Genomic DNA, 27,576 nt, shown 5'->3' with positions numbered 1-27,576 from the left:
AAATATCTTTTTTTTTTTTAATCTTTCAAGAGGATAAACAATTCCATGACTATTTCCGCCCAAGGCACAACTTAATGGCTTATTGGGCAGTTGGGTCCACAGCAGCAGCTATGCAGCAGTGCTGGCATTGGGAATCATAATCGGGGCGACGACATCCGTCTGCCTCCTCACCCCCTCTGTCTGCCGGCCCCCCACCCCCGCACAGGCCGTCTCTCTTCCCACGTGGATCAAATGGGTCTGCACTCTCTAGTCCTAACCTATAGTCTTTAGCTTGAGGCCACGAAGGATTTGACCTCAGTTTTCAGATCACGTGAATTCTAGATGGGCAACATCTGTTCATTTAAAATGACGAAACCATCGACATTATCTACTTTAAGCATGCTTTACTCCATCTCTACACCTGTTTCTCACCTGTGATTGCTCACCTTGGTATAATCTAACCTCGAGTAAAGAACTCACATTAGCTGTGTTGAACAATTAACAGAACGTCTTGTAAACTTTATGAGACACGCATGAGTGCTTTCTCCTCTGCCGTTTCTACTAATTGTTCCTGTTGAGTATTATCATGGACTCTTCTCAGTCTCAGCGTATTCCAACCGACTGTAATTCCTGTTCTATGATGCTGAAGTCATACTTAGGTGTCTCTGTCTCCTTCCCATTGCCTTAGGCATCTCTGGCGGTCCTAGCTCTTTGGCAAAAACGGTTTCCCACACTTCTTGAATCTGAATTTGTCTTCTTCCTAGGCCCCTAGCCACAGCCACCCTTCTCGAAATCTTAATTTTTTTTTTTTAGCCAATTATGCATGAGAGACTAAAATCTAGAATGCATGGGAGATGGTCCCACAAGCTCTGGCAGCAGCCCAGTAACGTCAGAGGCGGCCTCGGCCACGAGTGAAATGACAAATATTTTCAAGAATATTTTATTTATAGCAGTCTTTACATTTTATTAGATCTTCAAAATGATTTAGATAACTAAGGGCCTGGTCACCACCAATGGCTCTCATTAGAAAGACAGCCAGGGCTTTGGGATGTTTAAAAGAAGAAAAGCAATATAAAACACAGGTGTTCTTCAGGACCGGTATTGATTTGGGGGCAGGGAAGTACAAGGAAGAGCACAGGGAAGTAAGGGCTATGGAGCATGAAAAATCCCGGCGTCATCTCTGCCCCTTGGTCCCCAGAGAAATATCTCTCCCTAGACCCTGCAGCTCGGATGTCTGGACCTGAAGGTAAATCGTGTTTTCTTTGGGCTTTGCTTTCCTGTAGGAACCAGAAATAAAAATTAAAGGTACGATAAACACACAATCAACATCTTGATTAAGAAACTGTTTCAGAGTTGTGCATGGGCATAAGTCCCAAACCGAAAGGCAGAACGAGGGCCACAAGCAACGAAGAGGAAAGGGCATCGGGCCAGCTCCGGCCGACAAGCTGCTTTTGCGTGGCCTGTGAGCTAGGAGTGGTTTTTTACATTTTTAAATGGTTTTTAAAAATCGAAACAAAAATGTTGTTTCTTGACACTTGAAAGTTAGATGAAATTCCAATAAATAAAGTTTTACGGGAACCTAGCCTCACCTACCCGTTCACGTATCATCTATGGCTGCCTTCATGCTGTCGAGTTGAGCGGTGGCCCCAAAGCCTGAAATAGTTACCACCTGGTCCTTAACAGAACGAGTTTGCTGACCCTGGAAGTACAGCAGCTACTGTGTTGCTGCCTAACTTCATCCCATTAGAGCCAACACGCCATTTCGAACCTGGGACCTTGGGGTACCTGTCACCACGTCCCTCATGTGTAGAATGGGTATGGGGTGGCATAGTAGCCGCCTCATCGCGTGTTGAGGGGATCAAGTAAGGATGCACGAGGTTTTCAGTGAAGTCAACGCACAGCTCCAGAAACCTTAGCTAAGGCTACTGTGACCCCCGTCCCCTGACGCTTTCCCCTGGGAAGCAGGGAAGAAGGGGTGAAGGAAACGACCTCTCTGCTGATGGACTGTGGCTCCTATTTATGAAATCAGTGACGTGGAGAAGGCAGATGATGAAATAAGCGGTTATTGTGAAATGTGAAGAGTACGTTGAGACCTGGGGACGTGCAGGGAGAGGAGTGGCTTGGAGGAGGAACGCCGGCCTCCCCTGGCCGGGCAGCGAGGGCGAAGAGCATGGAGCGAAGGTACAAACAAAATGTCTTAAAAGATGAGAGGGTTGCCTAGTAACAAATAATGAAACATTTTAAAATCACGTAATCGGTGTTAGCTATATATTCCTACCACTTGGAACCAAAAAGAAGCCTATCGTCAGCAACTACAAAATGTGATTAGAGTTAAAACAGGGTGTTTGTCCCTTATCAGTACCGAGAAAGGCAGAATTTCTGAAAGTGAGGTTTATAGGGTGCCTCAACAGGCGTCATTGGCAGAGCTTATTAAAAGCAGATTTCTGGGTCCCACCATTCACTTGCTATGTCAAAAACCTAAGAGATCCAGGTTATCTGCATTTTAATAAGCTCCCTTCATGATTCTTCTGCATACGAAGGTTTGAAAACCATTGAGAAGATCACACAATATGCAAGAAGAATGGGGAGAATCTACGATTTCTTGAACTCCTACTATGTGCCAGGCAATGGCTCGGTCACCGTCACCTACTTTATCTCATCAAAGTTTTACAGCGACTTTCTAAATTAAATATCATCATGCTTATTCCTCAGGCAAGGGAGTGAAACTTCTACAGGATTCAATGGCATTCCCAAAGCCACATGGCCAAGTGGATGGCCGCCTCGGATTCCTGGCGCCACGGAACATTCTCTCTACTTCATACGGACATACGTCCTTTCCACAGAATCCACAGAACCCAGCTGGGAAGGGGCCTGAGAGGTCACCACACCAAGCACGTTCTCTCCTTTCCTTTCTTATTGCCTTAAGAGTAGAATCTGAAAGTCCATTAAAGCGCTTGTCCCTGTCACAAGAACAAAAGTTTTAAGCCTTTCTTCCTCGTGATGAGAGTCCCTAAGGAACCTGAACCAACAATTGCTCACAGGACAGAAGATGGATTTAAAAATAGTTCTCAGCTGAGAGACATTAGCTCTTGGGCGAGCTAGGGGCCTCAGTGTTCAGCCAACATCGCAGGCAAATCGTCCTCTGCCCTGCAGTTTAGAACAGTGAGCTGTCACCCAAAAATGCACGTCCCTGCTTTCCATTCCTTCCTTAGAAAGTCAATTGTGTTATGTTTCTCTATATATCAGCTCTGCAGTAATAAAAAAGACATGCAAATATCTGTAAAGTTCTTCTACACCCTTAGGACAGAAGAAATGGAAAGTGCTGCTGATATTGGGGATAGTTCTAACGTTGGCCCAGAGTCCTGGGTACCGCAGGCCTCACCTCTGGAGCTTCTCCACGTCCTCGATGGTCTCTGGCAAAGCCACCCCCTTGGTCTCCGGAAGAAGCAGCGTCACTCCCCCGGCCACCAGACTCAACGCCACTTCAAAGGAGAGAGATTTCACAGGAGCCATGAGAGCACAGCCAATACCATTTACGGGCATGGTGACAGCTCACTAATGAGATGCCTACATGATGCTTGTGTGAAAGACACTGTTTAAAGAAAAGTCAGGAACATCTAGAAAACTAAAGCAGTGGAATGACGGGGGAAATGCCAGAGTAAGGTGGGGAATGGTGCCTTTACCTCACTTCCATGTGAGTATGAAGTTCTGTAGTAGCCGATGCTAAACATTAGGGGATTTGTTGATTCGGGCACCTCAAGGACAATATGAAATGCTATTTTGACTAGTTACTTTATTTTATTATCCATATGCGTGATATAGAGTGTAGCTAAAAATATGGTGGCCTCTCTCGTTACACAATTCCGTCTCCCTCCTTCCCTCTTCCCTCTCTTCCCCCTTCCCTTCTCCTTCCTCTCTCCTTCTGTCTCCCCCCTCCCTTCCTCCCCCTCCCTCGTGGATTTGCCTGGTCCCCATGCGAGAGCTCTCGGCACGTGACCAGCCATTGTGCCTTCCACTAAGCGGGCACGTGGGGTCTCGGAGGCCCCCGGGTCCAGGTGTGGGGAGGGCAGGAAGTCCGCTGCTCCTTCCGTAATCCATCCTTAACAGCAGCAAAGCTGACTCGAAACTGCGATTCCATTTGTCTGCTTGTGTCTGTTCCCAGTTGTTAAGACGGGGAAGCAGAGAGGGGTGATCATTTAGATCTTGAAACCTCCAGCAATTACACGGTGAATGCACAAGAGTGGGGGCTCAATCTCGAAAGAAAGCAGGAGGCTACGTCGGAAGGTATCTCGGATTCTGTCCTATAGGATGCATCGTTGGGCTCCAGAGCCATAGGATGTAAATAAACCTCTGGCCCAGGAATGACACCTGATCTTTCCCTTCCCATGGAGCAAGACAGTGAGCCAGGACATAGCTGAGGAGCAGGTGCCGTGCTGTAAACTCGGCGGGGGTTATCATTTACTCATCAGGTACTTATCGAGTACTCGTGCTGGGCCAGGAAGAAGGGATAATCAATGTCCCGTGGAGTCTTACCAAACAAAATGAGGGGCAAGCCTTGCCAAAACTCTATCAGCCTGAAGACCAGGAAGGGGGTGACGATCCCACTTAAATCACACATCGAGGAGCACACCATCACCCCAAGGTTCCTGGTGGAATCCAAACAAAAAAGATGACATGTCCGTGATTCCCAGTGCGAATCTTATCCTAGAGCAAACACAGTGCCCACACCCCCACGCCCCACCCCGCCAACCTCCAGGGAGGGGAGTGGGCTGGAGAGCAAGTTCATCACCAAACCGCCCACGGTTTAATCAAGCATGCGCACTGTGAGGTTCAGAGAGCTTCTGGGCGGGCGAATACATCTATACATGCAGAGGCTCAACTCCACAGGAACAAGCTCCTGTGCTCAGGATTCTTCTAGACTTCGCCCATGTATCTCTTCACCCAGCCGCTCATCTATATCTTTCATAATATCTTTTATAATAAATCAATAAATGTAAGTACGAGTTTTTCCTGAGTTCTATGAGCCATTACAGCAAATTACTGAACTTGAGGAGGGGCCATGGGAATCCTGATTTATAACCAATTGGTCAAAAGAATAGGTGGACAATCTAAGACCTGCAACTGGCGTCCGAAGTGGGGACAGTCGTGTGGGACTGATCCCTTAGCCCGCAGGGTCTGCACTCACCCCAGGTAGTTAATGTCAGAATTAAATTATAGGACACCCAGTTGGTGTTTGGAGTGTTGAAAAATTGATTGTGTGAGCAGATTTTTTTTTTACATGGATACGTAGGGAAGAGTAGAGAGAGGATATTGAGGAATGGAGGACAGAGAAAGCTGGAGAGGACACGCGAACTCCTTGGAAGGACCCTCTTCATTCCTGGTAATTGCCTTTGCTCTGAAATCTACTGTCTCATATAAATACAGACACTCAGGATTCCTTTTGATTAGTGTTGGCGTGATTATTTTTTTGCATTCTTTTATTCTTACACCACCTCAATTTACAACAACTTTTCTCATTCTTTTACTTTTAAACTACCGCTGCAGGTGAGTTTCTCATAGACAGAATACAGTTGGGTCACACTTTTTGTCCAATGTGACAATCTCTGCCTTTTAACTGGAGTGTTTAGGGCAGTTAAATTCCTTAGGACTATTGCTGGGATGGGATTGAAGTCTGTTATTTGTTATTGAAGTCTGTCATCTTGTTATTTGTCTTCTTTTTGTTTCTTCTGTCCCTTGTTACCCTTTTCCTCTTTTTCTGCCTTCTTACGAATTATTTTAAACGATGCTGTTGGATCTCCTTTGTTGGCTTAACAGCCAAACCTGTTATTTTTTTAGTTTTGCTGTGGGGTTCACGGTACTCATCGTTAAGCACAGCCTACCTTCCGCTGATATGTTAGACCACTTCAAGGACTGTCTGTGAGCCTTCCAAGAACACGTACACTTCTCTCCTAGCGTTGCACGACTTAACTTCTACATAGATTTTTAATCCTGCAACACGTTGTTACTTCTGCTTTCAATCAGAGGTCAGCAAACTATAGCCAAATCTAGCATCATTATGGCCTTTGACTTAAGAATGATTCTTACGTAAAGAGTTTTAAAATAAAAAGAATATGGAACAAAGACCATACATGGCCCACAAAGCCTAAAACATTATCATCATCTGGCTTATTAGGAAACACTTGCCAATCTCTTCTTTTAACAGTTTATTATCTTTTAAAGTAAATAACCAAAAGTAAATAAATACATAGTTTTATTTACCCATGTAGTTACCACTGCCAACGCTTTTCATTTTTTGGTTTTTTTTTTTGCGTAGACCCAGATTTCTATCTGATATCATTTTTCTTTTTTCTGAAAGACTAACACGTCTTGTAGTGCAGGGTGGCTGGCGATGAATTCTTTCATCTTTTGTACGTCTCGGAAAGTCTTTATTTTCCATCCATTTTTGAAAGATATTTGTGCCGGGTCAAGAACTCTAGGTTGATTGGTTTTTTCCTTTTTAGCACTTTATAGAAGTTGTATAGTACTTCATAGATGTATTTGTTTATTTTGGGGTATTTCTCACTTGCCTTGTTTCCAATGAGAAAACTGCTGTTCTTATTTTTGTTCCCGTTGTGATGTCTTTGTTCTATGATTACTTTTTAAGATTTTTATGATGTGCTTTTCTCAATTTTTTCGCTGTTTTTGGAATTTATTGATATTCTCAGGTCTGTGAATTTATAGTACCTATTAAATTTGAAAAAGTTTTGGTCACTAAGTTTTCAAATATTTTTTTCTGTCTCCGTATTTCCCCTTTCTACTCTTCTCCGTAGATTTCAATAACATGTGCTGGAGTTTTCCCATAGCTCAACGATTTTCTCGGAATTTCATTTTGAATAGTTTCCATTGATGTCTTCAAGTTTATTAGCACTTTCTTCCATAATATTTAATTGCCGTTAACTCATCTGGTATATTTTTTATCTCAGATATTATAATTTTCACCTCTAGAAGTTAAGTTTGGGGATTTAAGAAAATATCTTCTATGTTTCTACTTAACAGAGTTGATCTTTCTGTAGGTTTTTGAACATACAGGTCATAGGTATAAAAACTGCTTTATACCTAAAAAACTGTTTTTGTCTAATTCTGTCATCTGTGTCATTTCTGGGTTCACTTAGATTGATTTATTTTTCTCCTCAATATAGGTTCTCTTTTTTTTTCTTCATTGCTGGATGATTTTTTATTGGGTGCCAGATATTGTAAGTTTTACCTTGTTTGGTGCCAGATAATTTGGTATCCTATAAAAAAATCATGAACTCTATTTTGAAAACATGGTTAATTGGGAACGATAAATCAGGAAAAGTGTTCTCCTTTGAGGTCTTACTTTTAAGCTTCTTCCTCTACATCCACTTGTATAATTTCTTACTCCTACAATGAGTAATTATAAAATTAGTGCATTTCCATTTCCTTCCCAATCCCTCCTCTCGTGACCTCATCTTGGTTGGTTATACCCCCCCTTAGTGTTTGCCACTGTATCTTTAAATATATTCATAATTTACTCTATTTATCAGTTTTCAGTGATACAGTTCTTATCTGAAAAAAGTATATGGAGAGAATTATATGTAAAATTATCTAACCAAATTGGAGAGATTTTAAAAATAAGAAAATGCGAATTTTATTGAATGTTTTTTTTTCTGTCTGTGAAGATAGTAGCACAATTTTTCTCTTTTAATTTATGAGCATGAATTATAGTATTAGATTTTCTAACCTTGAGCTATCTTTGTATTTCCAGAGTAACCATCTGAGTTGTAATATTATTTTAATGTGCTCCACTATTCTGTTTAATATTATTTTGGATGGATAATCAATATTCCTAAAAATATTTATCTGTAAGTTTCTTTGTTCCCTTTATCTTTGGCGTTCTTTAAAGCCAATATTATGATAGCTTTATAAACAAATTTTCGAAAAATTTTTCTCCTTTTTTTCTGTTCTAGAACAATTTAATATCATTGGAGATTTTTATTAATTAAATGTTTTATAAAATTCCCCAGTGAGACCATTGTAGATTCCTTCCTTAACATTATTTAGGGACTTCCTTTTCTCGTTAAATATATTTTTGCCATAATTCGATTTTGTCTGATAAGAGTGTGGCTCTTGCAATATTTTAGTTTACATTTACCTACTGTGCATTTGTACATTTTTTTCTTCTCAACCTTTCTGAAAAAAATTTGCACTTCCACTATGCAGAAAATATTTAAGTTTTGCTTTAGAATCAAGTCAAGAAGTCTTCTAATTTTAAAAAATTTCTTCTATTGTCTTGCCACATATTCTCCCAAGAACTATCTCTGTTTTAAACTTGTATTTTATAAAGGTGAGTGATTCCTTAACATTTTGCACTTAGTTATAGTACAATATTCCTAAAAATATTTTACCCTTTCCATCTGCTTTTTGACAATATTTTTTGATGCGTATTCTTAATTTTCAATTTGCTTTTCCTATTCCTTCCTCCCTTTTTTCTCATATTATATTTGTATAGTTCCTGGGCAAGTAACTTTTTTGTTTATTATTCATCTTTTAATCCTGTGATTTCTTCCTGTATCAGTGATTTCAGAAGGATTTGTGAGGAGGGACCAGGCCATGTTCTAGACTAGTAGAAATTCTCTTTCTGACCAGGGTTGTATGTGATTAGATGCTTTGGCCTCTCTTATCTCCAATCTGCAGGGTTGACCGTGCAGAACCCCTCCTCATGTAGGGTAGCTTCCACCGTGCTCTCTGGAAATTTCCTGAACGTTTTCTCACAGTCTTGCCCTCCCTGCTTTCCCACCAACCACACACCATCTGGGGAAGGAAGCAAACATCTCTAAGTGCTGCGTCCCTCCCGTTGCTCCAAACACGGGGCTGTGCGTTATACGTTTCCTACTGTGGAAAACTGCTGGCTTTGTCTAAATTTGCCACCACAGGTGTGCTTCCCTGGATGCTTCTGGACCCTCTTAGCCCTCACTGCATTAGGCAGCCCTTCCTCATACATATTGTCTTCCAGGCTCATCCTAGTTCCACAGATGACACTTGCAAGGTTTATTTTTCTTCTCATTTTTCGAACAGCTTTAGTGTGACTTCCAAGAGGAGAAAGAAGAGACACCATTACTTTCTACTCTTTTAAGAAAATAAGTCTTAACCAAAATTTTTTTTGATAAATACCCAGAAGCAAGAAGAAGAGAACTAGGTCTCTTCTTTGAAATTCACAGATCTGTGATACTTCCTTCATTTAGTCCATCTAGAAGCACTTAGCGACTAGTTAGTACAGCTTTAAAATAATACATAGTTCCTGTTTTTGAGGTGCTCATAACATAGTGAGGAGGTAAAAAGAAAAAGACAATTTTCAATACAAGGCAGCGCATATCGATGCCAAATGAATGTCCTTGGCAATATGTAGTGCACACAGAAAGCCAGCTGTTCAGCTCCAAAGCTCCCTGCGATTGGGAAGCAGGGTCAAAACGGTTTAAGAAGCGCCTGTTTCAACTTCAAGTGCTTCCAAGTAATAAAATAGCAGAGACAATCCTTTTTTTAACAATTTAGAGTTGATTCCATTGGTGGAAAATACCAGAACTTTCATGACTGCCTGACGTGGTGTGCGGGGGTCACATTTGAAGTTGTTTCTGAACATCTGGTTTCCCTTCTATTCTTGAGAATCTTCACGCAGCAGGCTCTGCACAAAGGGTCCCAGGCTCCTCGAAGACAAGTTACTCGGTCTTCTTCCCCACAGGACCAGTCACTCGGCACCTCTGACACTTCGCATTGTGTCCGTCCCTGAGTCTCGTGGCCATGACAATGGGGTTGTCTGGCCCGGCTATTTTAGACTCTGAGCTCAGAACTGCCAAATGTAGAGGCTTTTCTTGTTAAGTTGCCTTCATTTCTTTGTACTCGGTCCAAGCAACCTTTTTCAAATGAGGGTATAAGACAAGGCCTTTTAACAGAAGGATGGACAGAAAAGACACAAGAATGGAGCGGCTCCATCTTTGTGTTTTTGGCTCAGCGAGGGGCTCGGATCGCTGAGCGGGAGGAGGAGACTAGAGAACTAGAAGACTTCTTAGAGGAAAAGACGAGTTTAAGGAAATATGCTAAATTCTATCAAAGGTCGGAATTAAGTTTAAATAAAGTAGTTAAATAATCTTTATTTAAACTAAGTTTTCTAAATACAGATGGCAATAAGTTCGTGCAAAGGCACTCAATATTATTAGTAGTTAGGAAAATGTAAATTAAAGTCATAATAATACCACCACCTCCAAGAATGACCTAAAATTTAAAATAAAAAAAAAAACACGACAATACCAAGAGCCAATGAGGACGTAGAGCAGCTGGATCTCCGACACGTGGCTGATACCACACAAAATGGTGCAGCCACTTAGGAAAAGATTTTGACAGTTTCGCGTAAATTTAAATACACACCCCTAAATTTTTAACCAAGAGAAATGAAAATGTACATCCGCTCAAAGACCCGTGCATGAATGTTTATTAGCAGCTGTATTGTAATCATAGCCAAAGCGGAAACAGCCCAGATGTCCACGAACTGGTAAATGAATAAACAAAGCATGATAGGTCACCCCACACTGGGGTTCCACTTGACAACAAGAAGGAACCAAGCACCGATACACGCGACAGCATGGCTGGGTCCCGTGGTGCTATGTGAGAGGCCAAACGTAAAAGGCCACGTGCCATATCATTTCACTGACGGAGCAGTTTGGAAAAGGTAAAACCATTGAGCGAGCAATCAGATGAGTATCGACAGGTGCCAGAGGTGGGCACTGGGGGAGGCTGGCTGCAAAGGGGTCTGAGGAGGCGTGTGGAGGGGATGGACTTCTCTATGCTGATTGTGGTGCTGGCTAAACGAATATATATGACCAAAACTCATCCAACGGTGCATTGTAGACTGAATTTGCTCCAAGAAAATTCTACCTCAATAAACCTGACTTTACACCATGAGTCTTCTGGGCCTGTTGGTCAGGTGACGGAGAAGTACCGCTGTGTCTCAGGGAAGGCACTGGCTTCAAGGCCACTCTAGCTGTGCGACCCTGGGAAGGTCTCTTTTCCTTTCTGAACCTCAGCTTCCTCATGTGTAAAATGAGGACAACAATGATCTTAAGGGCAGGCCTGCATCACGGGTCTGGAAACGCCTCGCATCACTGCACAAACACGAACGGCTGTTGAAGCGAGTTACACCCAGAGGTGTCAGTGGAGCTGCTGAGCTTACACATCTAAGTGGTGCTGAGGTTTACACAATGAGCTCCTGCCCAGGGCTCTCTCCTCTGTGCCCCTAACCCAATCATTTCACATTCTCTCTGTAACGAGCTGTTGATCTTCTCTTTGAACCCCAAACCCCCATCGCAATATCCAAACCGATCAGCCTTGGGAGGCGCCTTGAGGAGCTGTCTTGCAAATGCTGGTCCTCACTGGCCTGGCTGGCTCACGGCTCTTTCAGGGGCCACCGCCCACACCACCATTGGGCACTCACCTGATAAATGTAGGGTAGAGCTCAGTATTCACCAGGCACACCATCTGGAACGCGATGGTGATCCCCATTCGGCCAAGGCAAGCTACTGCGGTGCTTAACCAGTACAGATCTGGAGAGCAGACACAGAGGGCAGGGAACACGAGTGAGGACCATGCCCGCGGAGTCACCTCCCACAAGGAGCCACATTAGGAAGTCAGGACTCAGAGCTAGAAGGGCTGGCAAGTTTGTCTTACCTAACCCTTCATTTCTGGATAAGAACACTGAGTCCTGAGAGATTTCAGGTCTTGATAATGACACGTGAGGGGAGGCCCCGTTGTGCGGGGGTGGAAAACGTGCTTTTTGAATCTCAGCTCTGCTGAAGTCAGCTGCGTGACTTGGGCAGGCTGCTGGCTTCTTTAAGCCTCAGTTTCCTCAGCCATAAAATGGGAATACATATACCCAGCTTATAGGTTGCCGTGAGACTTAAAGGTAATAATGTCCAGCGTCCACATGAGCACACCATGAGAGCTGGCTTTCTAATTATTATGCAGCAGAGTGCATGCTAGCGCGAAGCCAGAAACATAGTAGATCCTCAATAAACATGGTTCCCTTAGGCAGTAGGCACTGATGGATCAGATTTCTAACCCTCGAGCTAGTGCTCACTCCAAAACACATTTTCTAGCTGAAACATCTTTTGTAATAGTCTCAGATCGTGCGTATTAGGGAGGCAAAACCTGTCTCATCCTAGCCCACTGCCATGGGGCCCTAATGACAGGTCCAGAAAGCTGCCACCTCCTTACTGGGGACCGATCAAAGAATCGGGCATGCCATCCACTTCACCTGGATCACCCTAAACACTAAAATGCCAGTGGCTCCTGTGACACGCCAGCTCACTCACTAAGTCCCTGAGGTCATCGATATTACATCGTCTTCATCCTTGTCCCCAAACACCAGTTACTCATGGAGGATATGCGTCATGTCACTCAGCCAGTGTGAGGCTGTAAGGAGAGAGGACACAGTGACCTAAGAAGAAGTTTGCCTGCTGAGTCCATCACAGTGTCTCTCAGCCGCCTGCCACTCTCTACCTGCTGGGAGCAACTTAAGGACTACACGCCACACCTCCAGCCTCCAAAAGGTAAGGACAAAAGACCTAGAGAGAGGGCCTCGCTCACAGTGCTGGGGTCTTAGATTTGGCGAGATGCTCCATGGTACATGAACAGCTTCGGGCCACTCTCTACAGCAGCCGGAGGGACATTTAGAACTGCGGTCAGGTCACCTCGGTTCCCTACGCAAAGCCACCAGCGATGAAACCGAGGGCAGGCTGTCCCCTACTCACTGCTACCATCTCACCTCTGCTCACCCACATCTAGTCACGGGATTCCTACAGCTCTCTCTCCTCTGGGTCCTCGCAAATGTTCACAGGGCTCCTCCCGCTTCATGCAGGTCTCCTAAGGCCGCCCCTGACCTCTGCACAAAGAATCCACTCCCCACCCCTCCTCCCCCTGCTCACTTTCCCTCTAGAGTGTAAGCTCTGTGAAGCAGGAACTTTCTCCCAGGCTCACTCTGACATCCTAGGGCCCTGATGCCTCCTGGCCACATGGAAGTTGCTCGAAATATTTCCAGGAAGGGGGAATGAATGCTTATCACCTGATGTGACAAGGACTGAGAGGAGGTAAGTGGAGAGGGCGGGAGCTGGGGGGAGGGCCCTGAGCTCTGACCAACTGACAATTGAAGTCTCAGACCTCAGGCTCCTTGTCGGCACTCAGTGCTGTTATTTAAAAAACACCTGCCTTAGTACTTGATTCCTTTTCACCTTATTAAAAAAAAAAGTTATTATGTCACCTGAAGTTGTCAAATAATATTTTCCAACAGCTGAAGTTAAGTATAGTTTTTTTTTCAATTTAAAGATGGATAATTAAAAGATTCACATTGATTCTACTTGATTAAAAGTATGCAAATACTTTTTATCATATGCTACCTAGAATTACAAGTAGGAGGTTGTTTCTATGATTTTGTCTTGTCTTAATAATGGGGGGGATGGGATAAAATAACATACGACAAAAAACAAACAAACAAAAACCTGCCCGTTCATTGCGCCTTGCCAGGATTCCAGAAACAGGGCCGAGGGAGAGAAAAATGGGTTAAATCAGTTTCTGGGGCCACTGCCCTTTTCCCGCCCTCCCCTGGGAGTCCCCTCCCCACGTGGGGTGGGGGGCGGGGAGGGTGCCGACACTTCTTTCTCTGCCTCTTTTTGCTTCCAGCCTGATCCGAACGACCCGGTTCTTGAAAATATGGACGGTCCTCGATTCGTGATGGTTCAACTTGCGATTTTTCAACTTCATGATGGTGTGACAGCAACACACGTCCAGTAGAAGCCACGCTTTGAGCATCTTTCCCCCAGGCTAGCGATGCGCAGGGCGATGCTCTCTCACGATGCTGGATGGAGGCAGCCAGCTGCACTCCCAATCAGCCACTCCATCACGGCCGTGAACGCCGATACTCTGCAGCCCACTGCGTTGCCAGCGTTTTGGGGGGTAATGTGTCCTGTGCGCGTTCAAGGTGAACTAGGCTAAGCCATGATGTCCGGCAGGTTAGGTGTATTAAATGTATTTTCGACTTATGTTATCTGCAACTTACGATGGGTTTATCAGGATGTGACCCCATCGAGAAGCATCTGCACAGATTTCATGGGACGTCTCCCACGGTACCCTGCCCAAAAGCCTGTCAACATGACTCAGTAAACCCACCAGGGCAGAACACGAGCTATCACGACTGGGAAAATAGCAAATCCGCCTTGGTATTTGTTTAACGTTTTCAAAAGTAACAAAAATGAGAGAGCCAACTTATGTACTCAAAATAAAACTGACTGAAATGAATCTGTCTCGGCTCTTCTTGGAGTGTAAGAATCATGGACTAAAGCACACATCCACCGCAATGGCTGGGTGAGGAAGACCAGCCAGAGCCCGTGGGGGGAGGATGTGAACACTTCGGAAAGCTGTCTTGCTGCGTCGCCTTAAAGCTAACCTCACACCGCCCCTCAGCCCGGCACACTCACGGACACGCACCAAGAGAAATGGCATCGGCTGGAATGTTCGCTGCGGCTTTAATCCCCATAGACAGACACGGGGAACCACGAAGCGTCACTCCACAGGGGAAGGGACAGAGTGTGGTATTCGGGCATGCTACGCCCTCGTGTGACGACCCGGGTGAATCTTACGGACGTGAGGCTGAGTGAAGGCAGCGAGGCAACTCACAGAGCACATCCGGTGTGGTTCCCTTCACGTGGAGTTTAAGAAAAGTCAAAACGAATCTGTGGCGGCGGAGGTCGGGGTGGGGGTGATACTGGCTGGGTGGTGACTATCGACTGCAAAGGAGCAGGAAGGCGTCTTCCAAGGGGTCCGAAACTCTGCGCCTTCATCTAGGTCATGGTACCCAGCTATACACAGCACGCACGTAAACGTTCCCTGGTTTGTACCCTTGTAACCTGCTCATCGTGTGTACCTTATACCTCAACTTCAAACTGGAAAATGATGGCTGTGGGTTAAGGTCACGGTCTTTGTCTCTGTTCTTGTTCTGGGAGTTTATCAAACGGCAAAAACGCCGTTCCCACAAGCCAGTTTCCCGGAAGAGGATGAAAAGGGACAACTCACCGTGGGGAATGAAGATCATGGCTAAGCAGGCCGCCCCCGCCACCAGGTTCGACGCAGCCATCGGGTACAGGCGGCCGACACGGTCAACGGTGACGAGGATGACAAAGGCCGCCGGAAATTCCATGAGAGCGGAGAATAAGAAATCCAGGTAGAGGTCCCCGCCCGTGGCGCCCAGGTGCATGATGAGGCCTTGGTAGAGCACAGAGCTGGTGAACCTGAGCCGAGAGAAGCCGAGTCAGAGGCCAGCCCTGGGCAGGGGGCGGGAGGCGCAGTCCAGGCTGGGAGCGTGAAGGGCCTGTGAGTTGGAGAGACACACGTGCCACTTGATTTAGACGGTCCTAACGCCATATGAGAAGAGGGGGACAAAGACCAGAAAAGGTGTCCTAGAAAAGCCTCTCCTGTCGTGATTCATGTGAGAGTGTGACTCACGGAATGTACCCACGCTTCCCAGAGATCTCAAATGATCACTGCTACGGCTTGCTGTGCGGCGAGGTGCCGGGGCCTGCACTGAGCACTGCACACCCCGCACCCCATCTAATGCTCCCACAGGCCCCTGGTGGGGGCGAGCGGAAGACAGCGGTGAGCAAGCGGGTTCAGGAATCAGACAGCTGCGGGAGCTGTGTGACTTCTAGTAAATTAACCCACCTCTCTGTGCCTCGAGTCCCTCATTGGTAAATGAGAAGATCATAGCACCTACCACATTGGTTTGTCTTGAGTATTCACGACGTGAGTGGATAAAACGTCCTCAGTATAGTTCCTAGCACATAGTAAGCACTCGGTAAAGATGAGCTTTCATGGTCGTCACTGCCATCTTTCCAAGATCAAGTATCCAGAACAAAAGCAAGCAGAGACACCGGCCCAGCGTCCCCCCATCCAGTGCTGCGCCCTCCATCACTCCATACTGCGTCTTCCCGCTGCTGTTCACTGACTCTCTTCCACCCCACGCCCGGCTGCACGACCCTCCCTCTGCGTCCCAGGAAAGAACAGCCACGTTTTGGAATATGGCACACAGACCGATGGGACCAGTCTCAAAGTTGCGCTCGCTCAAGAGGAAATTTAGAGACTCCCGTGGGACACTTTTAGAAAGATCGTAGAATTTGAGGGGCTGGAAACATTTTATGATTATATTGGTACTTGCACTGGGAGAAGAAACTTTGGTTGATAAGAAATTACTGTCTTCTCCCAGCATGTAAATTGCCTATCAGCTCCAAAACCGAGCTCTCTCTCTCAGCCGATGTTTCTCATTAATAAACCCCCTGGTTTTATAAAGCTGCTCCCAGAGAAGCATTGGGACCCTTTCGTTTCTGGTCCCAAATTCCTCCCAACTAGACAGAAGTGTCAAGAGAACAAGAAGGAAGGAGCTTCCTGCAAACTCAGAGATTGATTTGGGAGAAAGGAATGCACGACCTAGATTTTCCTGTCCGAAACAAAGCAAGCCCATTACCGAATGTGCAGGGCTGCCACCTTCTGGCAGAACCCATGAACTGCGTGTACACGTTAAAACAACAGCCAGTGGCGGGGGGCGTTTGCGCGTCTCCAGGAACACGGGCAAGACCTGACGATCCTTTAGCAGGGAACTAGGGGCGCAGGTGATGAGAAGTGACTGACTCCGGACACGTTTTCAAGAACGAGCAAAATTCGCCAAAGGAGCGGGTGGAGGGGCGCAAGGAAACAGTCAAAAACCTGCGTTAGGGGGCAGACGGGGGGCGGAGCCGCTAGGAGTGGGGGGTGGGGGGGCGTCGCCCGGAAGGGAAGGGACGCTGCTGCCCGGAACACCGAGCATCCCAGGCAGCCGCGTGTTTGCCGAGGCTCCCCGCCGACCCGTCCACCCTGTGGCTGGACGCAGGGCTCTGGGCAGCACGGAGACGCGGCCGGTGCTTGGTGGGCAGAGACAGGGCACAGCGAGCCTGCGTCTACAGAACCTGGGACGGAGCGGTGCTTATTCATACTTCACCCTTCAGCAAGTATTTTGGGGGGGTCTACAGTGTGCCGGGAACCGCCCCGTTAGTTCAGACCCTGACTTCCAGTGAAGCCTTACATGGACGTGCAAACAAGTGTGCCAGCCCAGAGCGGCTGATGGGGTGCCTGGGGGCGCGGAGTCCAGCTGCTGAGGCCAGGTGTTGGGCGGGCGGATAACCAGAACCACCCTCACGCTGAGGAGAAAGCCCTGACGTTGGCACCCTGACCCAGCATCCGCTGAGGCGGCAGCGGCGGGGGCTCCCAGGGGCGCATGGGTGAAGCCGTGCGTGTGCGTGAGTATCCTAACCCGTGGGTGACAAAAGTGTAGACACTCTCGCGAGGGGTCTCCAAAGCTCTAAAACAGGGAGGGATACTCTGCTCAAAAGAGCCAGGAGCCACTGAATCTCATGGTGCTGGTCAGCACCTGGCTGTGCCCAGAAGACCGGCCACGTGGGGTTAGGGGCAACGCTCCGACATAGCTCACCTGGGCCACTGCTGACCTCCCGCATGTCAGACCCTCTTACTAAAATGAGGCCTTTCTGCCCTTTTCAGTCCTCAAGGGAGAAACGAGGGCGACTTTCTAAGAGCTCTTTAACCACTTGAAAACCACCTTAAAACCTTTCTCGTGCTCCCCCGCCCCCCGCCGGTCCCTCCCTTTGCCGTGTGCCCGTGTGTGTGTGCCCGTGTGTGTGCGCACGTGCGTGGGCAGCATGCTGATTCCATCGGGAGGAAGGGGAGGGGAGGGAAGGCCCCTACCACAGGTACATCAGGATGAAGGTGTGCTTTCTCAGCTGTGGCGTGCGGAACAGGTCAGCAAACGAAGGGCTCAGCTTTTCGGTGGCGTCCTCTTTGAGGGAGAGCATCTAGAAGGGAGTCAGAGCATCATGGTGTCCACACTGCCGTGAGGAGGAAAAGCCCTCAGGGTCCCCTCGAGGTCCCCATCGCTGTGGCTACACTCTGCGTCCATTACCCCGAACTCCACCCTGCCCTCCCGCCTCCCGAGACAGTCCCAGGGGTGACTTCTAAGTCATCAAACACACACAACTTAGCAACCTGAGAACCCCCTTGCTCGCTCGTCACCTTTAGGTCAGCAGGAGTTGGTTTGCCATTCTTTTGGGCGATACGGTCCAATATCTTTACTGCCTGAGTGTTCTTCTTTTGTGATAACAGCCAGCGGGGAGACTCAGGCACGTACCTGTGGACACAAATCACCAGCAGGTGGCATTTTCCCACAGCTCATCCGATGTCCAGCCCTGAGCAGAGTGAGGCCGTTGCGGGGAGCAGCTCACTCTCCTCACAATACGCCAGGAATTTTTCAAGCAGCTAAAGCAGCTGGTGGACAAGGATCTGGAGTCAGCGTGTGCTGGCCCGAGAGGCCCACACAGGGCCTGGTACGCTCAGTGCCACCTGCTCAGGTTTATAGGCCAAACAGGCATTTGCCCTCCGCAGGCTTTATTCCATGGGGCAGGGGTCCCTTTCTCTCTTGGAAGCTGGCAGCCTGTCCCCCTGGGAAATTCCTCACACATAATGGATGCTCCACCCCTGCGTTACGGCAGGATGTCTCCATGTATTCAAGGGCTGTTGGCGAAGTCTCAAAAGCTCTCCAAAAAAAAACTGTATGCACTTTCCTTTAGCACCAAATGGACCCCATGCTGTATATTTCAAACAGGGCGAAGATGTTACAGCTCAAGTTTCGGGAATGTCTGGCCTAACGGCTTCTGAAAACGCTCAGCCACAGCCCCGCCCTGATCGACTGTCCAGACTCCGCCAGGGGGTCCTTGCCCACTGGACAGCCCCTCGTTTCTCACTGACAAGGAGAAGGCGGGCTCTTCCTGAACGTAAATGTGCAACACTTAGACCCGCGGAGCTCGGGTCTACTCAGTGCCACCCACAGATAAGACTCGTCTCCAGCAAAACGGTGACAAATGGTACACACTGATGAGATATTTCTCTCCACCTCCCTCTCTGCGGCCCGCGATTCCCTCTCCCGCAGTGAAAACTCATCTCCCTACTTGCTTATTCCTCAGACGCTGCCAGGCACTCACGGCTGATCAAATTAACAGCACTCATGTGAGCTGGTTCTGATTCATAAGGGCCGAATGTGCACACTCCCCGGAGAATGTTTCATTCATTCAACCATTCATTCATTCATTCATTCAAATGGCCGCCAGGTGGCCAGGTGGACTTTTGTCCGCCTTGCGGCATCGCCTGTCTGTATGTGGGGGGCTCCATGTGAGGGTAGGTCCTTGCGTACTGAGGGCCAGGCTGTAATATTGGGACACCCCGCGTGGCATGTGTGGCGGTACACGCTGGCCGCCGGGAGGACGGCCCGTGGGCCCGCGGGGTCAGCGTGCAGTCTAACTGGGCGTGGTTCCGGGACTGGAAGGGTGGTACCAGAAGCAGAGCAGGAGGAGGAGGGTGGGTAGGGACATGGCCAGCTGCAGCCTCCGCCAGTGGGGGAGGGCGTAGGCCACCCCGCAGAGCAGCACCAGCCCCACCGAGAAGGCCGTCTGGTACAGGATCACCACCGTTCTTCGGTAGCCCAGGCCCACGAACTCTGTGACTGAAACAGGAGACACGTCACTGTCCGGGCTCCTCGAAGGGCACCCCCAGCCTTTCCTCTCCTCCTCGTGAGCCCAGCCCAGCCCCCACCGCCTGCTCCCCGTGGGTCCTCCATTTCTCCTGTTCCCAAATGATGACCAGGCTCAAGTCCCACCTTCCTCCCCACGTGCTGCTGATACCACTCGGCTCAGGCTCCCCGCTTTTCTCTAGCTGTCCCTTTTCTCGTCCCCTCATTGGCCATCTGGAGTTCTCATTCTAAGTCTCTGTGGCTCTCCCTAGCCAAGTCTTCCTCCTGTAAGCTCCAGACCAAGCTAGAATGTTCTTCATGACCGCAGGAGTGTTCATTAATCTAACAAATATCTTGGAGCGCCTACCAGGGACCTGGCTGCTCTGGGTGACAGGGACGCATCATGAACTCAGTGGGCAGAGTTCTGCTCTCGTGTCTCGCACTCTCATGAGCGATGACAGACAATACAAACGACAAGTGAAGACATTAGATGCCTGGTCAGAATCCGATACATGTGACAGGGGCACGAGTAGTTCAGTGGTGGCGGCGGACTCGGGAGAGTCGGGGTGGAGGGGCTGCGGATTTTCAGAGAGCGGTGGGGAGGGCCCCGGGGATGGGATCTGGAAAAGGCCTCGGGGAGGTGAGGGAGCCAGGCGCACGTCACCAGGGTGGCAGGCCCCAGACAGAGAGGACCGTGAGGAGATGACCGTGTGGCTGAGGGAAGGTGACTGGGAGTGAGTTCGGGGCGCTGGGCAGGGCCCTCCTGCAGAGGTGACACTGGCTACACGTGTGGATCCATCCCATTCTTCCCCCCACCTGACTCTGTGGCTCCTTAAAACCCACGGGCCCCCAGGCGGCGATGCTTACTCATGGTAAGACCAGCTGCCCAGCTGCCCTTGCTGACCAGCCCCTGCAGCAGGCGGAAGAGCAGCAGGGATGTGTAGTCCGGCACGATGGCCATGAGGATGCCGAAGACGATGCTGATGAGAGTTGTGGCCAAGAGACATAACTTACGGCCGAACCTTCAGAGGCAAGGGGATGGGGAGGGGAGGCAGGGGTGTTGAATATTCGAGGTCAGGTGGGCACGTGCACGTCACCGCGTTCCCGAGGGACCGGGGTCTATCCGATACCCCCGTCCCACATGAAGTCCCAGCCTCGTCCGTCCTCAGCGAACAGCAGCTTTTTGAGGTTAATTAAATCACCCTAAAGAGGAACCCTGGTTGCTCTTGGCAATGCGACACGTCAGCCGAGGACGGTGGCTCCCCTCGGGGACCCTCCCAGCTCATCTCCTCACGGGACCTTTGTATGTACCAGACTGTCCTATTATTAACGAGATGTAACAGCATGGCCCAGAAACCAGGCTTTTCATATAGTTAGTCTCATCAATGGTCATAAAAGGTTTTCTGGGAAAATATTCCGTTCTAATGACATAACTCCTAAGAACTTTCTTCCATTTTTTCAAGAATGAAATGGGCAAATAATTTGCTAAACTTCATCCGCGCATCATGCTTTATTGATCAATCTTTTGTAACTCATCCCACGGTCTCCGTAGGAAGGAAGGAAGCGAGGGACCAGCTCACGTGCCGCCGCGATGACCTCGCCCGCGCCTAGGCGCTCTGCCTTGGCCCGGGTCCTCTGCTTTTCTCTGCCATAATCCTTTCGAGACTCCAACCTAACGCTTCATTCGTCCGCGCCATACCTCCTCGCCTCCAACGTCCCGCCTCTTCCCCGTGCCACCCACACCGGCCCCTAGACGTCCTCGCCCTTTACTAAATGCAGGAACTTCTCGTGGGAAGCCCACATCTCCTCGCCCCGGAATACCCGGCCCCAACAGCACGGGCATCCGTCTCCTCCATCCCTCGTTCTGTATCTCTGATGGAAGCCGCCACACCCACTGCCCTCGGGCCCAGCCCCCTGCCTGTGCCCCGCGGTCCCTTCGCCTCCCGGGGACATCGCCATGTCCAGCCATCCTTCAGAGCTGTCCACACGTGTGCACTCCACGTTCTCACCCCTCGTGTTCCTTCGGCCTCCCTCCCACTGACACCGCTCGCGTCGTGGGCGCTCACGGCCACCGTGTCCCCTGATTCTGACCACTGCTCCTCCTCGGGCCAGTCTCCTCTCCTGCTTTCTGCAGCCTCACGCTCCCCCAGGAGGCAACTGTCCTTCTATCTTGCTGCCATTTCTTCCAAACCTCCTTCCCTACCAACCTCTGCAAACTTTCTCTCTATACTTTCTTCTCGCTTATCTCAAATATGATGTAGAGCTTCAAATACCAATCACTGGTGACTTATCCCAGACCTATAACTCGGGCCAAAACCTCTCTTCTGAGAGCAGCTTATCTATCCAACTGCCTGTTTCACTCTACTCTATGTCCCGCAGGCTACTCTGAACACATCTGCAATCTTAAAGCTTCTAAGACAGAACTCTCGATGGCTTCCCCGCTCCCCCGCTCAGAGCCGCAACCAATTCTGTTCCTAACCCATCCTGACCCATCTCAAAAGAGGGCCCCACCCCCACCCGCCTGCTCGAAGCACAAACCTCGGCTTTGTCCCCATTTTCTCTCAGGGCCGATCCTAACCATGCAACCCGCGTGCAGCGTCATCCTCTGAAATCCACCCCAAGCCTCCACCTGCGTCCGCCTTGCTCCCCACAGGAGTCCAAAGCACTGGCTCCCATCCTGTCCCAACTCCATCAACTTCTGCAACAGAGAGACCACCTGCCAAGAGCTGACCGCATTCTTCCACCCCCGTGCCCCAAATGCATCCCCCCGTCCCCCCACCGAGCATCGGCGCCATGCGTCATGGCATGGGCCTGCACGTACCTGTCCGCGACGTAGCCGACCCCCAGGAAGCTGATGAAGAAGCCGGCGTTCACGCACGACTGGAAGAGGTCCACTCTCCAGGAGTTCTCACACACCAGGTCGAACTGCAGGGGCCGCAAACGCGAGACGTTTGTGAGCCGAGCCGCGCCTCCCGCCCTCTCCTCCAGCAAAGCGGATGCGTGACCCGTTGGGGTGGCACGTCACTGTCTCTCAACCGTACTTTCACGAGACACGTTTAAGATTTCTGGCAAGTCTCAGTCAATATCACAGCTTCGACGCTCACTATGTGTACACCGAAGAGACTGTTGCCTTCAGAAGACAATGTGGCAAATACATACATGTTCTAAAAAGAATACAGAAAAGTAATTTTCCGAAACCAGGAATGTAGCAAAATAAATAGAACATTTTCCAGAATTGGTCAAAAGCCTTTAATTAAGTACCTATGAATTACAGAGTTCGTTGTGTAAAGTCTGCCAATAATCAGGCAAATCCTGTCGTGACTGCTGGAGCTGTGAGTTACAACGTGAGAAAAACTGAGCAAAGATGCAGAAGCGAGGAGGCGGGCTTCTCGGGGGCAGCATGTGCGCCCACGGCACGCAGCGTGCAGGTGGGACCGAGGGCCGGGGAGACTCAGAGGGACCACCTGCCAAGAGCCAGGGAGGGGGAGACTGACGGGCAGGGAGGCCGGGGACAGGCAGGGGAGGTCTGCCCGGGGAAGGCTTTGTTTCGTTTGGGTTTAAGGGACGCCCCGCGGGCCTGGCGCAAGCGTGGGCGATGCCCACCCGCCTTGGCACGGTGGCAGGCCTGATCGTGGAAGCTTTGCCACCTCCTCGTTATTGCTCAGAGGACAAGGAGAAGGTGACGCTCCAGGGAGACCAGACGGCCTGGAGGGGCACGGCCAGCCTCACTCGTCCCCGTTCCGACAGCCCTGTGCACGGGACACACTCTTCCTTTCCTTCCCTGCTCCCTGCACCGCCCTGCTCACTGTGGATTCGTGCCCCCACCCTGACGGATGCCCCATGGGGTGTGTCGGCAGGGTAGTCACTTTGCGACTTCGGACCTCGGTTTCCCAGTCTGAAACGCGTATTGCGCCTGTCCTGTCTTCCTCACAAAGCTACTGTGAACGCAGAGGGGAGAAATCACGTGAAAACGGTTTGGGTAAATAATAAACCATTTAGCTTTTCAAATGGAGTTTTTATTATGAATCACCCTCAAATCTCTGGAGTTGCCAGTTTGAGTCACATCCTTGCCTCGGCCCCAGAGGTCAAGCACCCTGGGCTCTGCACTCAGTCAGCCTGGGGTTCCATCCGACCGACCTCTTAAGTCCTTGTCATGGGCATTTTTTAAAATAAAATGTAGGCGAAACTCGGTGTCACCACCTGACTTGCAGAAACTGACAACGTGCCTGTCCTATTATCTGTCCTACACCCAGACCCCGCTGTCTGCTCCTGAAAGCAGTTCAGCTCTGGGGGGCAGACGCTCTCATCTCCCCCATTCTTTCTGCCAGTCCCGAAGTTCATGCCCTTTGAAATCCATCAGGAAGCACACCTTCTCCCAGGAGCTTCCCCTGCCTGCCCTTTGCCATTAGCACACAAGGGGACAGATGCCGCTGGGTGTTATCTGGCTGTGCCCAGGGGCTGTGTCTCCAAGTGCCCAACTGTCTCTTTGTAGCCTCCACCCACATCACCCAATGTGATGTTCTGTGTACACTAGATGTCACTAAAACCACAGGCTCTGTGTTCTGCCTTTCATTCTAATCTTTGCAATCAGCATCTGTCAGAGGTCCCTGCTCCCCTAACTGAAGTGTCCTGGGTCCGTCCTGCCCCCAGACTGTGCAGAAGCCAGAGCACCCACAGAGCAGGATGAAGGGGTGCCTGGCCTTCCCTGCTAACACCGTGTCCCGCTGAGGAAAATCTGCCCCCAGCCTCCATTGAGGAGCCACGTCTGGAGCCACCTGCAAGGCTTGTAAACCTGCCATGCCCCCTACATTCCCAAACTCACACCTGACCACTGCCCCTGGCACATATGTGCACGCCTGGGAAAGCCTGGGGCTGTGCAAAACGGGGAGCACTAGATGGGGCTCCCAGGCCCTGTCACCTCTCCTGCTGAGGTTCACCAGGGCCAGGGCCTGGTGTCTGTAAAATAGCAGGAAACATTCGCCAAGCTCACCCAGTCACCAGAACCACCCAGAGTCCCTGCGAGAATACAGATTCCCGTGGATCCTGTCTCGGCAGGTCACAGATCGGATCCAGTGGTCCCGGGATCAGGCGAGTGTGGAAACAGTGACGTGGACACCACTGTCACCTGGGGCTCAGGCTCAAGGTCCGCCTGAGCCTGGTGTGGGGCTGTGGCTGGAGGGGAGCCTGCGACAGGAATAGGCAGGCACATTCCTTCCCCAGGGACATGACCCTGCCCCTGGCCCCAGCGGGGTTAATCAAACAAGCTGCCTCATCATCAGCCTTCAGAAAGTTCCAACGTCCAAGGTGAGGCTGAGTTAAAGATTCTTTCTGTGGAAATGAGTAACCAAGGTAAATTCCGCAGGAATGAGCCTCAGCTCAGGGTGAGCCGTGGAGGCACCATCTGCAGAAGCCATCAGCAGGGGGCATTCCAGGGGCGCCCACTGCTGCCGTCCGGGGTCACTCCTGTCCTCCTGACCCCAATGCCCCATCTCTCACCACCTTCACTCTCCTCGGTCAAGTCCCACACCCTCCAGGTGAAGCTGTGCCCCAGCCGCCAGCAGCCGTGAACTGTCTCCTGCAACCACGCCCCGCTCACTCGCCGTGAGCACTGCCAGGACCCTCTGAATCCTCACCGACACTTAGGTCTTAGAAGCCACTATTCGTTCCACAGATCGGTTCTAAAGCTGCTTCGGTTCTTTTGCGTCTGTCCCCTCTTCTCCATGGCTGATGACCCCCAGGCCAGCACCTCACTGCCTCCTCCTCCTGCCCAAACCACCCCCAGCCTGGGTTCCAGCCTTCATTCTCAGTGGCTCCATCCGCCCGTCTACCCCAAGCCAGAGCCATCCTCCCAGCCCAGGTCAGGCCTGCGTCTCTTCAATCTGCTGCTCAATCTGCTGGGACAACCGTGTCGGTCGACATTTCTCACCAGGGCTCATTTCTCTGCCCACCTTGGAGGAAACCCTCAACCCCACCACCGCCCTGCGTCCGGACCGCTGCCGAGGTCCAGCTGGACCGCCTCACTGTGCTGCTGCCTGACCCAAACCAAACTCCCTCGTTTGGCACCAAGGAAGTCTTGCCAGACTTAGCAAAAGAAAAAATAAAATAAAATAAACAGGGTGCCCAGTTGAATCTGAACTTCGGAGAAACGCCACTTTTTAGTGGATGTCCGGTGCAATCTTTGTCCTCCACCCCGACCCCACACAGGACCCTGGATCGAATCCATTTGACAAGTCATCGCTCCCGGGCGTAGCACATGCTCCTCCTCTCTGTCCTGTCCCCTCTCCTTGCTGCTCAGAACACCACCCAGGCCTCCATTCACATCCGCCTCCTTCCGGTGACTCCGGTGATCAGCTCGGCGGCTAAGACGCCCTCCTCAGAGCCCCCTGGGCCCTCTGCATTCACCCACAGGTGGTGTTACTCTCGCCCCCCCAGGCCCAGAGACTGCAGACTCCCAGAGGGGACCTCGCAGCTTGCTTCTCCGTCCGCCTCTCAGCTCCACGCCCAGGGCTACGACAGAGGAAAAGCTCAAAGCGGGCTTATTAAATGAACAGAGGGATGATTGCATTCGATCCTCTACAGCAAGGGTCCTCAACCCCTGGGCCACCAGACCAGAAAGGGTCTGTGGCCTGTTAGGAACCAGGCTGCACAGCAGGAAATGAGTGACCAGTGAGCAAAGCTTCATCTGTGTTTGCAGCCGCCCCCCCCAGCGCCAGCATCACCGCCTCAGCTCCACCTCGGATCCTCAGGCATCAGATTCTCATAGGAGCACTGGTCCCCAGTGCCACAAAGGTTGGGGACCGCTGCTGTACGGACAGAATATGTCTCAAGCACAGAAAACAAGCACGCCTCATCCTGGGCTGCTTCTACAGTCACAGCAAGAATGCTGGACAGTTCAGTGTCCCCAGGCGGCGAGTCAGCTAACTGGTTCTCTGTCTTTAGAGGGTGCCTTGGACACCAGAGGGTCAGGCGGTGCCGCAAAAAGCAAGTCGCACCAGCACCGGCTCCTCCCAAAGGGGAGGACACCTGCTGTTCTGTCCCCTCTCCCCTCCCACGGTGTACGGATCAGGCAGGAAGAGGGGACACAGCGCCTTCTCCAGCAACGGCCCTAATGCGTTGACAGAGACCCCTGCCACTCTGTGTCTTCGGGAAGCGGTGCCCTCGCCTAGATCAGGCTTTGCTAACACGGCCCGGCGACCACATGGCCCGTTTCCAAGTGCCCTCACTTGTCACCGTGCAACGTTTTCCAAAGGATCCACGAAGGGAAAAACCGTCACGGCTTTTCTACAAGAATATTCTCAAAGCAAAATGCTCACGTGACCCGCTGAACGATCCAAGCCAGGCCCTTTGACACTGCGGCCCTATTCCATGGGCCATCGACGGGGCCGCCAGTGTCCCCCAGCTCGTGTGGGGCCAGCACTTCCACGGAACTCAGGTGAACCCCACAACCCTACGAGGCAGGTCGTTATCACCCGGGTTGGCTGGCGAGGAAACGGAGATTCAGAGAGGGCGAGTGAGCTGCTCGGTGACGCTCGGCTGACCCGGGGCCGGGATCCAAACCGGCCGGCGTCGTCCGCTCCTCGGCAGCCGGGTTCCGCGGTCCCGAGCTCGTGGCTTCTGAGAAGAGGGACCCACAGTTCCGGTGGTGAGGAAGCTGGACCCCAGGTGAATTCTGCAGAGCAGCGAGGAGAAGAGCTCCCGTGTCTCCCCAGACCCGCGTCCAAATGCCCATCCCAGCCGGGCTTGCAAAGGCCTCTGACCCCTCGTTTCCTCCCCTGACGCCCAGAGTCTGTGGAGGATTAAATGGGGACGAATGCAGCCTACCCGGGCTGGAGCCTGACACATGCGAAGCGTTCACTGCACTAACCCCGCTCCCTCTTTCCTGACGTGAAACAGAACCTCACAGGATGCTGCGTATTTTCTCCAGGCCCCTGAAATCCACACGTTCCCCAAAACGCGGA

At 50.3% G+C, this 27,576-nt stretch overlaps 1 protein-coding gene across 1 annotated transcript in view; it reads right to left on the bottom strand.

Moving 5' to 3' along the window:
• Positions 1-937: 937 nt before the first annotated feature.
• The window catches only part of LOC102887758 (solute carrier family 22 member 1), a 27,052-nt gene continuing 413 nt past the window's right edge, over positions 938-27,576 (bottom strand). The window contains exons 2-11 of the mRNA XM_025049055.1: positions 22,440-22,639; positions 20,486-20,640; positions 19,444-19,612; positions 18,130-18,244; positions 17,806-17,912; positions 15,091-15,305; positions 11,462-11,570; positions 4,513-4,625; positions 3,362-3,461; positions 938-1,256 (exon numbers count right to left, since the gene is read on the bottom strand). Coding sequence (XP_024904823.1) covers positions 1,154-1,256; positions 3,362-3,461; positions 4,513-4,625; positions 11,462-11,570; positions 15,091-15,305; positions 17,806-17,912; positions 18,130-18,244; positions 19,444-19,612; positions 20,486-20,640; positions 22,440-22,639 — 1,386 coding nt within the window. The 3' untranslated portion in view covers positions 938-1,153. The remainder of the gene's footprint in view (positions 1,257-3,361; positions 3,462-4,512; positions 4,626-11,461; positions 11,571-15,090; positions 15,306-17,805; positions 17,913-18,129; positions 18,245-19,443; positions 19,613-20,485; positions 20,641-22,439; positions 22,640-27,576) is intronic.

The sequence above is a fragment of the Pteropus alecto genome, unplaced genomic scaffold, assembly GCF_000325575.1.
Source record: "Pteropus alecto unplaced genomic scaffold, ASM32557v1 scaffold195, whole genome shotgun sequence".
In the NCBI taxonomy this organism is placed as follows: Eukaryota; Metazoa; Chordata; class Mammalia; order Chiroptera; family Pteropodidae; genus Pteropus; species Pteropus alecto.
Note: the sequence above shows the minus strand (reverse complement) of the source record. Positions and strands in the feature narration are given on the sequence as shown.